Source organism: Onychostoma macrolepis, chromosome 03, assembly GCF_012432095.1.
Source record: "Onychostoma macrolepis isolate SWU-2019 chromosome 03, ASM1243209v1, whole genome shotgun sequence".
Classification (NCBI taxonomy): Eukaryota; Metazoa; Chordata; class Actinopteri; order Cypriniformes; family Cyprinidae; genus Onychostoma; species Onychostoma macrolepis.
Window position 1 is genome coordinate 36,976,407 of NC_081157.1, and position 14,513 is coordinate 36,990,919.

A 14,513-nucleotide genomic window follows, 5' to 3' on the forward strand; every position below is an offset into this window, starting at 1 on the left:
TCTCTATGTGAACATGCGTTGTGTGAGAGTGTGTGTGTGTGTATGTCAGCAAGAGTGCCATTAAATGTTTGTTTGTTTCTGTATGTTTTTCACAGGTGTGGATAAAGGTTGTCTGTGTATGTATTCTGGTGATATGTGTTGGTATGTCAGTATATGTCTGTTTGTGAGCAATGTCAACGTGCATGCAAGTGTGTATGTGTGTTTAATTCTAGAGTAAATCACTCTGTTTACATCTGTCACCATAGCTTGCATATTTGCATGTTTCTTAATGAATTAGTAAACTCATAAGTGATAGTGATTTTGCATGTGATTTGTGATTAAAGGGTTAGTTCCTTGGTGAACATGACTTTCTTCTTTCAGACGAATCTAATAAGACTTATATTAAAAATTATCCTTGCTCTTCCAAGTGTTAAGAATTGCAGTAGGTAGGTGTTTTTTTCAACAGTCCAAAAGTAGTCAAATAAAGCGCATCCGTCCACAATAAAATGTGCCTCACATGGCTTGGGGGGAGGGGTGAATATAGTCAACCCGCGTTCCAGCGGATGACATAGGACGTATGCGTCCCACACACGCCGATGAGACGTTTGTTTACAGGAGCAAAGGAAGCAAAGTGTCCTTACTTTAGCACAGGAAAACCAGTCTCCTCTTGGCTTATATTGAAATCCTCCGACTTTCTTCATTTTCCTCACCTCATTTTGTGCTTCTAACTCGTGAGCGGCATTTTGTTTTGCTCTCTCTCCGTCATACTTCCATTCATCACTAATCACTGGAGTTGTACCGGACGTCCTACGTCACCGGCGGAATGGCTTATGCCTACGACAGTTAGCGGAAATGAGAGAAAAATGTTTATAACGTTTTAAATGTGGATATTTTTCTTACAAAAACACATCGATTTACTACAGGAGTCACCATAATACGTTTTATTATGGATGGATGCGCTTTATATGACTACTTTTGGACTGTTGAAAAAAAACACCCGCCTACTACCATTCTAACGCTTGGAAGAGCAAGGATAATTTTTGATATAACTCTGATTGGATTCGTCTGAAAGAAGAAAGCCATATACACCTAGGATGCTTTGAGGGTGAGTAAGCTAAAACATGGGCTAATTTTCAGTTTTGGATGAACTAACCCTTTAAATTTGTTTGTGTGTCCCTGAGATTGTGCTCTTGAGTGTGTATCAGGGGCGCCATGCACCTATGTTTTTAAGGGGTACCAGGGGCAGTCCAAGCTGTTTTGGTGCCGTAAGGGGTATAAGATGATGCCAAAGAAAACAAAAAACAGTTTTGATGGTTCATAATATAAGTTTGTGCAGGGGACCCACATTCATCTCCAAAGTAAATGTATTATAAATATATATATATTTAAGACATATTTTTGTATACAGTTTATACAGGGGTCCCATGGTCATGAAAAACTGAACTGTCATTTCCAGCCTGAGAAATGCAGTTCTAACTTTGTTCATCAAAGCATCCTGAAAAAAAATGTTTCCACAGAAATATTAAGCAGCACAACTGTTTTCAACATTGATAATAATAGATGTTTATTGAGCAACAAATCAGCATATTACAATGATTTCTGAAAGATCATGTGACACTGAAGACAGTTCAGCTTTGCCATCACAGAAATAAAGTACATTTTAAAATATATTGAAATGTATTATTTTTACATTTTATTGTTATTTAAAAAAAAAAAAAAGACTTTAAAAACATTAAAAGCATTTTACTGACCCCAAACTTTTGAACAATAGCATATATGTATGAATGTAAATTTATCATCTGATTTCTGCCACAGCATTGTAAACAAACACTTATTTACCTACAATAATTGTGGAATCTTAATATAAAAGATGATAATGATGATAAAAAATGTGTCCGGTCATGGCGCTTCTGGTCTGTATATTATTGTGTTTACTGCTCACACACACACACACACACTGTTGTTTCTCTCTCCTGATTCTCTCAGTGTTGAGTGTGGGTGAAGGAGGTTATTGGGAGGGGACGGTTCGCGGACGCACGGGCTGGTTCCCCTCTGACTGCGTGGAGGAGGTGGCTCTCCGCAGCCTGGAGTCCCGTTCAGGTGAGACTCCTCGTGCACACACACACACATTACACACATGTTTTGTGTATCAAAGAGATCCACGCTACACTTGGAGCTGTCATTTTGATAGTCCCAGATGTAGGTGTAGGACAGTCGGACTGCCACAGCTTCTGTGATGTTGTGATGTCAGACTTGGTGAGGGAGAGCAGCTATGATGACTATTAATAGTTTACAGCACTACTGGAGTGTGAGAGAGACCGATTGTGCCATTTCACGCTGGCTAAACTCACCGTGGTTTGGGCCACCGTGCTCTGTCAGAGCGGGAAACTTCAAGTCGGACATGTATTTTCCTGTCATGCTGTAGTTGCACCCTCACACCTAACCTCATGATGATGTGGATGCGGTTGTGTATGCGTCTTTCAGAGAGCCGCAGCGAGAGAGCCAAGCGACTCTTCCGACATTACACTGTTGGATCCTACGACAGCTTTGACGCACCCAGGTAAGAACACTTTCAAATTTATGGATGTGCATTGCTGATATTATGTAGATGTCAGTATGTTTGTAATGAAGGACTTCCAGCTGAAAAGGTTTTATGCAGGTTGCTGATTGAGCTAGTGGACCAGTGTAAAAGACTCACTAAAGCATAAAATACAAAAAATACAGCATACAATACAAAAATTGCAGTCAAAGGAAATCTTGCTGGTTAAGGTACACTCTTAAAAAAAGGTACTTCACGATGCCATAGAAAAACATTTTTGTCTAAATGGTTCCATTAAGAACCTTTAACATCAGAAGAACCTTTCTGTTTCACAAAAGGTTCTTTGTGGCGAAAGAAGGTTCTTCAGATTATAAAAAGGTAAGAAAGAGATGGTTCTTTGTGGAACTAAAAATGGTTCTTCTATGGCATTGCTGTGAAGAACCTTTTAAGCACCTTTATTTTTAAGTGTGTAATTAAGAAGCATCTGAAATGCTGGTCTTGTCAAGTTACATTCTTCCCATTATAGATTAGTTTCTCACAACTGTCAGAAACCATCAAGAAATTTGCGGTCTTTATCATCTACTCGCATGTTTTGTGGGTTAGACTGAGTTTCGTTCAGCACGTGGAGAGTTTTCTGTCGGTTCTTCTGAAATGCTGCCGTTGGCAGTGACTCACCTGAAGAGGCCTTGGTGCCTTTTCTCACACTGCTGTGAGTGTGAGTGATAGACTGACGGGCATGGAGACGGAGATGCCAGCATGTGATTCATGCATCTCAATGTTTGCGGCCTGTGAAGCTGGTTTTGGAAGTCAGATGCGAGTCTGTTATGTTAAATTAATTTCAGAATTAAATAGCTGAGACTGATGCTGAAGAATGTGACACTGAATTGAACTACAGTACTTTACATTTAGTCATCATCATTTAAGTTGTTAAAGTGTGGAATTGCTATTCAGGCTTTATATTTCCTGTAAGAGTAGTGTACTAAGTGTACACTAAGTGTAGTGTAGTGTTCAAAGGGATAGTTCACCCAACTATTCCCTTTAAACAGTACTGTGCATTCCTCTGCTTGTAAACAAGCCACAGCACATCTGGGTTCGACATCAGAACGCCGGCTCCTGCGTCAGCAGCATCACACGCATGCGTTGAGTTACTCTCCTGAATGCCGGTGGAGACTGACCTGGAAGAGAAAAAATCATTGAATAAACTCGTTATTTTTGTTTTCTTTGCGCACAAAGTATTCTCATAGCTTCATAACATTACAGTTGAACCACTGATGTCCCATGGACTATTTTAACAATGTCCTTACTACCTTTCTGAGCCATAAAACGATTCAGTTGCATTGCTGTGAAGGTTCAGAAAACTCTCAGATTTCATCAAAAATATCTTAATTTGTGTTCTGAAGGTAAACGAAGGTCTTATGGGTTTGGAACAACATGAGGGTAAGTAATTCATGACAGAATTTTCATTTTTGGGTCAACTATCACTTTAGTAACCAAAAAGTTGTAGACTTGATTTCCACAGTAGTAAACCGTAACCAAGCAAGACACCTATGCCCAGGTTGTAGGGCTGGGCAATATGGCCAAAACAAAAATCATATCTCTGTATTTTTTGGCTGAATTGCAATATATGGTAGGCCTGTACAGTATATCTTGGTATTTTTTGTGTTTCATTCTATTTTCTATTTGAATTAAAAATACATATATTACATTCTAATATTGTAGTATTGTAATCTAAAAACAATAATGCTTTTTAAAGCAAAAGTTAAATTCACTAAACTAACTGAAAAGAAATAAAAAAGCACAGATCAATTGGATTATATTTTGATTACCCCATTAAAGTCACTTTACAATTACTGCTGTCATAAAATACACTTACTTGTAGGTTTAAAATTCTACACATGGCATACTTATTGTCCAACTACAAATATTTTAGAAAAAGTTATAGGCTATATTAGAATTACTGTAGTATTGCGCTCGTGTGAAATTGCGCTCTGTCTGTTTGGCGCGCATGCGCGTGGCGGCACTCGTTCTGAAGTCTGCGATGTTTAACGGAGAATCGCATGGCTCATGCACTCCTGACAGCACAATGGAAATATTTCCATGACTTGCTAACATGTACAGATGGAGAATATACCTGTGAAAGGTAAGTTACGCACTGAGGAAAACACCACATTTCAAACGCATTAAACAGCGCAAGTAGCTTATCTGTCTGCAGCACAAGTCTGTCAGGGCGTCTGAAGGGGGCGAGTCGTGTTAACTGTATCTTACGAGTGATTTTAACGTCCTTAATGTCTGATGTTTAGGACAGACTGGATTATGCTCTTTCCCCGCAGCAGCTCACTCTGTGTCCTCGGCTATTTTTCAGATGTGCTCGTATCAAACTGTAAACGGTATTGCCTTTATCGTTTGTAAAAAATACCAATAATTACATCGTACAAACTCGATATACCGCCCAGACCTACCAAGTTGCTTCAGGGAACTGTTCTTGTTTTGTACAGTAATTCACTTAAAGGGACAATTCAAACAAAAAAAAATCACTCTTATTGTTACAAACTGCATGACTTTCATTCTTCTGAAAACAAAATAGAAAGAAGATATTTTGGTTACCAGTTTTGGTGGCTTCACTTACAAGTTAACAGTCAGACAAAAGAAGCAAAAACAGCAGCCTCCTCATAAAGTTTGCTTCAAAAACAGGTTCATTGAAACAATTTAAAAGAACAATACAAAACAGTGTCGTACTTTCTACGAATGACCACAGCTAAAATCCACTTTCTGTTCGATGCAGGAGTGTGTGCATGTGTGTGTAAATTAGAGAAGAAACTTCCTTAACAATAGTTATGTTTACTGAACATTCAACTCCAGTGTTCCGAGGTAAAGAATATGTTGATCTAGCAAAAAAAAAAAAAAAACTGTGTAAATTTGTGTGAGATTGTGTCTATGTATGAATTTTCTCAATCAGATTCATAATGGTGTCAAACCAATGTTTTTAACCCTTGGTGGATCCTTTGGCTTTGAGCTACCAAAAAAGCTCCATATAGACAACACCAAAGTTCTCATTTCTATGTAAAGGAATGCTAAAATGTGTTACAACTTACCCCACCCCTGTCATCCAATGTTTAGTGAGCTGTATTAGCATAATGGTTTGAAATTAGCAGTTTAAAAATGCTTCACATTTTGCCTGAGAATCTACAATTTATTCTAATGTAAGTTATATGATTTAATCTGCAACAGTTTAAGTACTAAGCAAAATATAGTTTTAGTCAAAAGTCAGTTTTTTCTTTATAAAATCTGCATATATCTATTTACAGCCTTGACAACCATTCATATAAGATCGGGGGGAAGTGGTTAAATAATGAAATTATCATAGGACTCCAAGCTTATCCCTGATAGGTGGAAATGGTGTTGTTACAACTCTCCCCATGTTACAACCATACCCGGTCTCCACCTATACTTTTTATTTTTAAGTCTTTAAGTATTTTTTTAAGTTGTTTCAGCAATAAACACTTAATATTTTTCTAAATATATGTAAGATTTATAGTATGACTGGAAAATTAGTTAACAAATGATTGTAAAGAATAGGATTTTTATTTTATTTCTATTATTATTATAATTTTTTTTTTTTTTTTACATATTTTTAATTAATAATAAATAAAATTTAGGGTGCGGTGCCGTTCATTTAAAACATGTTTGCATTCCAATATGCTGCTTTTCCATGTTGGAATGTTGTTCTCTGTGAACATGCACTATGAACGTGTTTGACCATGGTGCTTATGTTATATTAAAAGAAGTTCAGCTTTTAAAAAACGTATCTCTACACCTTTATTTATTTATTTTTTGCCTTTGTTGTGATAGGACAGATCAGATATGACAGGAAGTAAAGTGGGAGAGAGAGAGAGAGGGCGGGTTCGAGAAAGGTCCTCGGGTCGGGATTTGAACACGGGATGCCCGAAGCGCTATGGCGCTGCATGTCGGCACGCTGCCCAAAAGGCTATCGGTGCCGACTCTACACTTTTATTTTTTATTCCACTGCTCTGTGTCTCACATTTTTAAATGCAAAAACACATTCTTGTGTGGATTCTTCACATTCTTTCGTAGGACGGTTCATATAAAATGTGTCATGTGTCACACAGGGCCATTGTCAGGGGCTTGGGGAAATGAGGGGAGCTACTGAGGTCCTCTATGGTGTAGCCGTACTCACTTGGCCTTGGGGAGCAGGGTGAGACTAAAAATATTGTCCTAGCCCCTTTAAATTTAACTGACACACCGATGAAATGAAATACGAAAGACTGTAATATCTGTATTTGGTGGTCATGTTGTAATCTCACTCCCTCTCTCAGTCTGTCTAACTGTCTGTGAGTCGTGTGCTGGTAAATTAACACTGCTGTGCTCTTTTCATTAGCACCTCACAGTAAACATAAAGCTGCCTCGTGTGATGTCATTCTGTCCCAGTCACAGAGAGAGCTCACGCTCATCTCATCCCAGCAGCCTGCAAGACAACACAATACAAGCCTAGCAAATTATTTACATACAAATATACACATAATAAATCATATTTTTCATTTATACTCTGAATCTCGCTGGTCACACTCGCTTACTCCCATTCGCACACATGTAGAAATACACTAACAAACACGCAGATTGATACTTCTTATTGTGTTTTCAGTTTGTAATTGTTTTTTTCACCCCTCTATTTTTGGCTTTGTCACCCCCTCGTCCCGCTCCAACTCTCCCTTGCACTCGCTCTCTCTCTTTTAATTCCTCCCATTTTACTCACCCCCTGCACTCTTTCATTTTCTCTCCATCACCCTCCCACCCCTGTGGTGACTCCATCTGGAGGTCATACTATGAAGGGCACTAAAGAGGAAGGGAAAGAGAGAGAGAAAGAGAGGGATGGATGCATGGATGAATAAATGGATGCAAAAGCATCTTGCAACTACTGACATGACCAAAGGGGAAAAAAACTTTTTGGCACCTTACCCTAAGTCTTTATACAAGTGTGAAACATGTTAGTGTAGTAGTAAAAATCAGTAGTAATCCAAATCACATTATACATGTATCTATATGCAGTTGAACCAAAAATTATTCGGACACTAGATATCATTTTTTATACTTTTTTAGTGGGTGCAGAACACTATAGTTAATTTATGTAAGTGAGGATAGCAAAATAAAGTGTGACATATTATACCCAAAAATTGGACTACCAGTAAAATTGATAAAAATTTGGGACCAAAAATTATTCAGACACTTTGACCTGACCATGTTTTGCTAAAGTGTTTTTTCTTTTAATTGCTAATGTTACCTTTTTATACCACAGACCGAACAAAATGAAGCATTGCTTGATAATTGTTTGACCTAAATTGGTATTATCTAATTGTGTACTTAAATTTAACAGCTGACAGCTATTCAACCCAATTCATTACATACCTTTTTATCAAAGTTATCTGACATTATCAAAATAAATTTGTTCCATCACAGTTTAACTCTGAGTTCTTGTCATATTTTATCACCATTTTCTAAACTATAGCGAATAAGCTGTAATAATGTTAGAAATGTTGAAGGTGTCTGAATAAATTTTGGTTTGACTGTATGTCTATATATATATATATATATATATGTTAAACATTTCTACTTATCCTAATACATTTAATACATTTTTGAGCTCTATGTTTGTAAGTTTTAATGCATTACGAACGAACATCAAAAAAACACTTATTTTTTATTTCTATTATATTAGCCTAGATTAAATTCTATAAAAACATTCTCATCAAACTGTCTCTATTCTTCCTCCAACCTCTCAGCTGTTCTGTTCTCATCCCAGCCCCACTTTTTCAGGACCCACACATCGCTTCGTCCTTTCTGGCATCGCCTCACCATCTCCATCATTGTCCTTCCCTCGCCGAGTCATTTTTAATAGCAGCTTCCTCTCTCTGCATCATCCTTCTCTGCTCCTTGTCTTCCTTCGGTCCATGCGAGCTCAACTGTGTCACAATTCCAGCGTCCCTGTCCCTGAGCGCCCTGCAGCACTCTCTTTTTCCCTTCCCAGCGCACGTGATCTCTTTATAGAACAGTGATCTGCGTAATGGGGTCAAGGACGTACAGTATATTTTCAGGTAAAAGTTCACCAAACGAGTCCGCTCGAACACGGCTGCGCAGTCTTACGCTGAAAACGTGCCAGCAAGTTTTCTGGCATCGATACAGATATGGGAACACGCGCACCAATACATACTGTACTGTACAGGCACACATACGCCTTCTGCCACTATCCACACTTCCTTACCCCCTCTCTTCCTGCTGATTCTCCCTCTCTTTTGCTCGCTCTCGCTCTTTCTCCCCTCCTCTCTCTCTCTCACTCTCTTCATCGCACACATGCTCTGAATGAACAGCGGTGTTGTGTAGTCTACCATGCTGGAGGACAGTAAGAGTGTGAGAGTTGTAGAAACAGGAGGAATAAGGCAGTAGATTGTGGATCCAGCAATGCCGTAGAGAGCGAAGGAGGCAGAGGGAGACGGAGGGGGAGGGCAGCGAGGACCAGCATCGACATCCAACGAAAGAGGCTTTGACAGAGATGATGTGAGTTCTTGCTTTCTCTCCCCTTTTGCTCTCTCTTACTCTTCTTGTCCATGTCTTTCGCTTCTCAGTTCTCTCATCCCTGACTGTGTTTCTTCTGAGAGATGGAGATGCGCTGCTGCATTTCCCTCTTTTTCGATTCCCTCGCTCGCTCTCCTCCTTCATTCATAGGTTCCGCTTTGTTTACAGACATTGTTAAAGGAGAGGGAGGTGACAGGGGTAGGGGGAGGGGTCTCTCTCTACCTTCTTGTGCATGCGTTGTCTGGTGGGTACATTGGTGTGCTTGTTTTTAAAGGGATAGATCACCCTAAAGTGATAATTCTGTCATCATTTTGTTCCAGAACACTATGAGAAGTTTAGCTGAATGGCCAAGCTGCTCGCTTCTTTATACATTTAAAATAATGGAAACTCTATACTATAATATGCTATGTCTACCTAATAAAATTACTTTTGTTGGTATAAATGAATGTATTTTGGTTAATTCAGTGATATTAAATATTATTGTTGACCTAAAACCAGTTCATTTATATCAGTTCTTTTTTTCCCAGTGTAGGGCAGTGGTTCTCAAATAGCATCAGCAAATCTCTAAGGGGGCCTCAAGATGACTTAAAATAATTTAAATTAGGACAAAACAAGCATTAAAATCAACTAAAACAATTAATAATCAAGAAACACATTATTTTCATTTGTCCCCATAACTGTTTGTTTCTTTTGAAGAACAAGGGTTCCAACAGTCCTGAAAAAAAATTGCATAAATGAGGCAGTTTAATAAGGTGTAAATTAATAAATTGAAATATGTCATTTAAATTAATAAAATATTAAGTCCACGGACATATTTATAATGAATATACAATTTTGTAGCTGTGGCAAGGTCTAAAAATTGTATTGGGTAGAAATTCTGAGTAAAAAAAAATAGTGTGTATAGATATATATTTTATTCAGTGATCATGAACAACTAGAAATATCATGAAAATGCATTAGTTAAAAAGAGTGGTAACCCCGGAGAACATTCTCGAAACTTGAATTAATTTACTGAAACTAGGAGTGTAGGCTCTTGGAATATATTTGTGAAGAAATGTGGGCTTTGGAGTCCAAAAGCTTGAGAAAAACTGTTCTAGGTGCTGTCAAGCTCCAAAAAAATAACACCAACTAAATAAATCTTCACAACTTGTGCACTATTTTCGATGTCATTTGATATATGATAAGATTTGTGTGAAAAACAGTCATGTTTCAAATTCAAAGTCGTGATTTACTGAAAATCTTACAGTTTGTGTTCCACAGAAGACAAAAAAGTAAATGATGACAAAATTGTCATTTTGGGTGAACTATCCCTTTAAGGTAAGGCAGCATGAATTTAGGGGTTTTAGCCTTTACTCAAGGTCATTGCAGAAATAAGGGACAGTCTCAGCATAGAACTATGATAATAAGAGAAGACAGGAAAAAAATAAAGGGCAGAGAGGGACAGAGTGTGATAGGTGTGGGAGGACAAGTAGAAGAGGAGGAAGGAACAAAGGTCAGTTGGACAGAAGGGAGAAGAGGAAGCAGATGGGTGTGGAAGTGTATACATCTGCCACGGTGCAGAGACAGGAACAGAGCAACAGGTTCAGAGGAGGACGAAAAATATACCACAGACAAGAGCAATACCCACACACACTTTAAAAGGCAGTAAGAAGTGTGTGAGATTGTTCATGTATCTTTTCTGTCCCGAGAGCTGCACAAACAGTCGGTCGTGTAAGTAAACAGGTCCGCTTGGCTCTGTCCAGTGGCTAGTGAGATTTATATCTCGCTCTTATTGCTTGTGTGACAGTGATTACTCAACCATGCACCAATGGTACACATAGCATGTGTGGCTAATGTCACTGACCCATGGTCTGCTTATTAGTCCGATTAACATGCAGAGACTCTTGGACCATTACAAACATTGAGCTAATTAACACGCCAATTACTTTTTGACAGTTAATTAATTTTATGTAATTATGTAAATTATTTGATTCAATTATTAATTATAAATCAGTCATACTTAACTCTGCAGAAAATACTTATTGTGTTATTTTATGCATTTAAAAGTTAATGTCTTAATTAGACAATATCCCTTCAATTCTTGAAAGTTTTGCAGTAGTTATTAATGCTTTTAAAATACATTTTGGAACGTAACTTTAGTCATATTACTAGGAAGTTTATTGCAGTAGTTTTAAAGACCCCACAAGTTTTGTGGCCATTAGTATGGTCTTCGTCTCTTTCAAACTGAATAGAAATGTTTAATCTAAGTATAATCCAGCGTAATTACAATGTGTTTGCAAAGGTATTATTTAAGAACTGGTTTCAAAGCAAGAGACAAGGTAATTACTAGGACAAAGAAAAGCTCACAGGTGATATTTTTGACAAGTATATTTTGCTTTTCCATAAAAATACTGTACACTAAAAACGAACACACTGTTACATGAAGTGTATACTGCAGCAATATATCACTACCGTTCCAAAGTTTGTAATCAGTAAGATTTGAATTAAATTGCATTCATTTGCATTAAATTGATCAAAAGTGACAGTAAAGGCATTTATAATTTTACAAACAAATTGTGTAAATCAATAAATCATGGTATTGATTGAAAAATATTGTTGTTTTTAATATTGATAATAATAAGAAATGTTTCTTAAGCAGCAAATCAGAATATTAAGAATGATTTCTGAAGACTGGAGTTCTTTAAAAAATAAAATAAAAATCTTACCAACCCCAAACTATTGAACGGTAGTGGACTTGCATTGTGGATGGTTTAGATCAGTTGTTCTCAACTGATGGATTGCATGCTGAAAGTGGGTTGGGGATTTGGTCGTAACAGCAGGGGAGATGCACATGGTAGATGCACATAATAAAATGCAGCTAAACATTTAATTGAGTAAAGTTAGCATGTGTGTCTATTCAATCTCAGAGTTTTTGCTGCTTCGGCTGTCTTGGCTATTGTTTTTGTATGTACAAAATTAGAAAAAATCCAGACATCACAGTGCATCAGACTGCTGTATCATGTGTCAGTCAGTGTACAATGAATCCGGAGATTGTGAATCAGGTGTGACCACAGGCAACAGCATTGGAAATAGAAAAAATAAAATTAAAAAAACACGTTCATTCAGTAGCTGGTGATATTGATGATGTAATAGGCGGATGGTGGTTCAGAGCTGTAGTGCTCTACGGCTACCCGACAAGAGCACTAGAGAGTGCTCTATCTCTCTCTCTCTCTCTCTCGTTCTTTCCCTGTCTCTCTCTACCTCTCAAAGGCTGCTGCCAGTTTTATGAATGGGAAAACAGTGACTAGTGGAGGCAGTGATAGAAACATCGCTCTGTTCAACTCACATGGCTGCTGAAGAAGAGAGGAAGAGGCAGATGTGTACATGAGAGGGAGGAGTAAAAGAGAGACAGATGAGTGTGTGACAGTTGTCTTGCCCTAGTGAAACTGGTGCTTGGCATTTCAATTGCACTTTTCCGACGGTTTGATCTCCTATACCGCAGCAGGTGTGCATATGCACGCATTAGCCATGTGCTTTTTATTTTTTTCTATCTAAACATGCACTAGATGAATGCTTGTGACCGTTACGGTGCGCCTTGCTGTTTTTTAAGCGTCTCACGCCATGAGCGCTGTTGCATTTTTGAGCCGCAATGATGTGTTAAAACAGTTCAAATACTGTACCAACGTGTCTCAAGACACCTGTGATTTGTTCCTAGCTTTATTAAAATGCTTCCTGTGTGAACAGCCTCTTAGCGTCCTTTACATTCAATGCATGCATTAGCTAATCAGCAAACAAACTCAGTCACCTCAAGCCCCTCTCTCTCTCTCTCCCTCTCTCCCTTCATCAAATTACATCATTTCTCTCCTCTTTCATGCTAAACCATGTCTTCCAACCACACATTCTCTCTCTCTCTCTGTCCCTCTATCTCGCCCTCCCTCCCTCTCTTTCTCCTTGCCTCACTCGCTCTCCCTCCTCCTCTGTCGCAGTCACAGTGAACCATCGCTTTCTCTCTCTCACTCTCTCCCTCTCTCTCTCTCTCTCCGTCTTAAGTATGAAAGGGTTGGGAGAGCTAGGCCCTCGTTCTCACTCTCTCCGTCTCTCTCTCCTCCTCTCCTCCCCTCGCACGGCTCTCGCTTGCTGTTCTCTGGCTGGAAGAGGAGCAGCAGTAGGAGGAGGAGGTGGAGGAGGAGGAGGAGGAGGGGGGGGAAATGGCGATGGGAGGATGCGGAGAGGAGGATCTCTCTCTCTCCCTCTCCCTCTCGTCGTCCTGGCCGTCGCTAGGCCCTATGAATCGCAGCGTCTGGTTCATTTACAGGTACTGGCTGTTTTCATGTTTTTCTCACGGTTGGTAGGGAGGGAGGGAGGTGGGCTAGAGAGAGCGCCGCATGTGTGCCGAGAGTGGTGATGGAGTGGATCGACAGGCAGGGATGTGTTGCAATGCACGCGTGTGCGCGCGTTCGGACGTGTGCGTGTGTCTATGTGCGGAAGAGTGAGCGCTCGCTCGCGCATTAGCCAGCGTAGCGCGTCTCCACCGCTGCATGCATGCGTGCGTGCGTGCGTGCGTGTGTGTGTGTGTGTGTGTGTGTGTGTGAATCGCAGCTTCTGTCTCTCTGTTAACGGCCGCAGAATACAATGTCTGCCTCCAGCCAGATACACCGCTGCTCTGATGGACAGAATGCTAAACCGGTGTGTGTTTCTGCGTGTGCGAGCGTGTGTGTGTGGGACGGAGAGAGAATGTGCTGGGCTCTATTAGCTGCTGATTTAGAGGAGTTCGCTTCACTGGAAGGGATTGATGCTGTTGGGTTCTTCTGTCTGGTGTGTGTGTGATCATACACACCATATGTGTGATTTGCATGTGTACATTCAAGAAATTAAGAATGATCACTCAGGAGGGGACGTTTGCACTGGTTTCTTGTAACCCCTGCTGAGTTTATTGTGGAGTGTGTTAGGTTTGATGTGGTGCTGATCTCGTACAGTGTCCGCTTGGCATTTTTTTGTGCACTGATGTTATCATGTGTTGGCTCTTATTAGACCTGAAACTCTGATTAAGTTCGACAAATACAACCGAGGTGTGTTACAGTCCCTGCAATGTCGCTGGGTGTTGGTTTATCACTATGAAGATTGTGTAATGTCTTAATAGTTGTACGTTGTAGTAGTTACGGATGTGGCTACTATATAAACTGTCTGTGTCACTTCATAGGACGAACCTAATGCCCAAAACGTCAGAGAGAGAGAGGATGATGAGAAGTGTGTGGCAGAGAGGTTCGGTGGGGTGTGAGATGTCTGTAACTTTAAAAAGGGAGTGCCAACTTGAAGCGAGACCATCACTTTCTGCACATCAATTCATTCCTGGCTTGTTTTCGATCTGGGCAGGGATGAGTGGGTGATATGGAGAAGGGCCACCGTTGGCATCCCTCTGTGCAGGCGCGAT

The 14,513-nt window shown here is 39.6% G+C and overlaps 1 protein-coding gene across 1 annotated transcript in view; it reads left to right on the top strand.

Annotated features, from left to right (window-relative positions):
* Positions 1 to 14,513, top strand: part of shank1 (SH3 and multiple ankyrin repeat domains 1) — a 79,435-nt gene that overhangs the window by 39,083 nt on the left and 25,839 nt on the right. The window contains exons 14-15 of the mRNA XM_058770453.1: positions 1,966 to 2,079; positions 2,464 to 2,539. Of these exons, the coding sequence (XP_058626436.1) occupies positions 1,966 to 2,079; positions 2,464 to 2,539 (190 nt within the window). The remainder of the gene's footprint in view (positions 1 to 1,965; positions 2,080 to 2,463; positions 2,540 to 14,513) is intronic.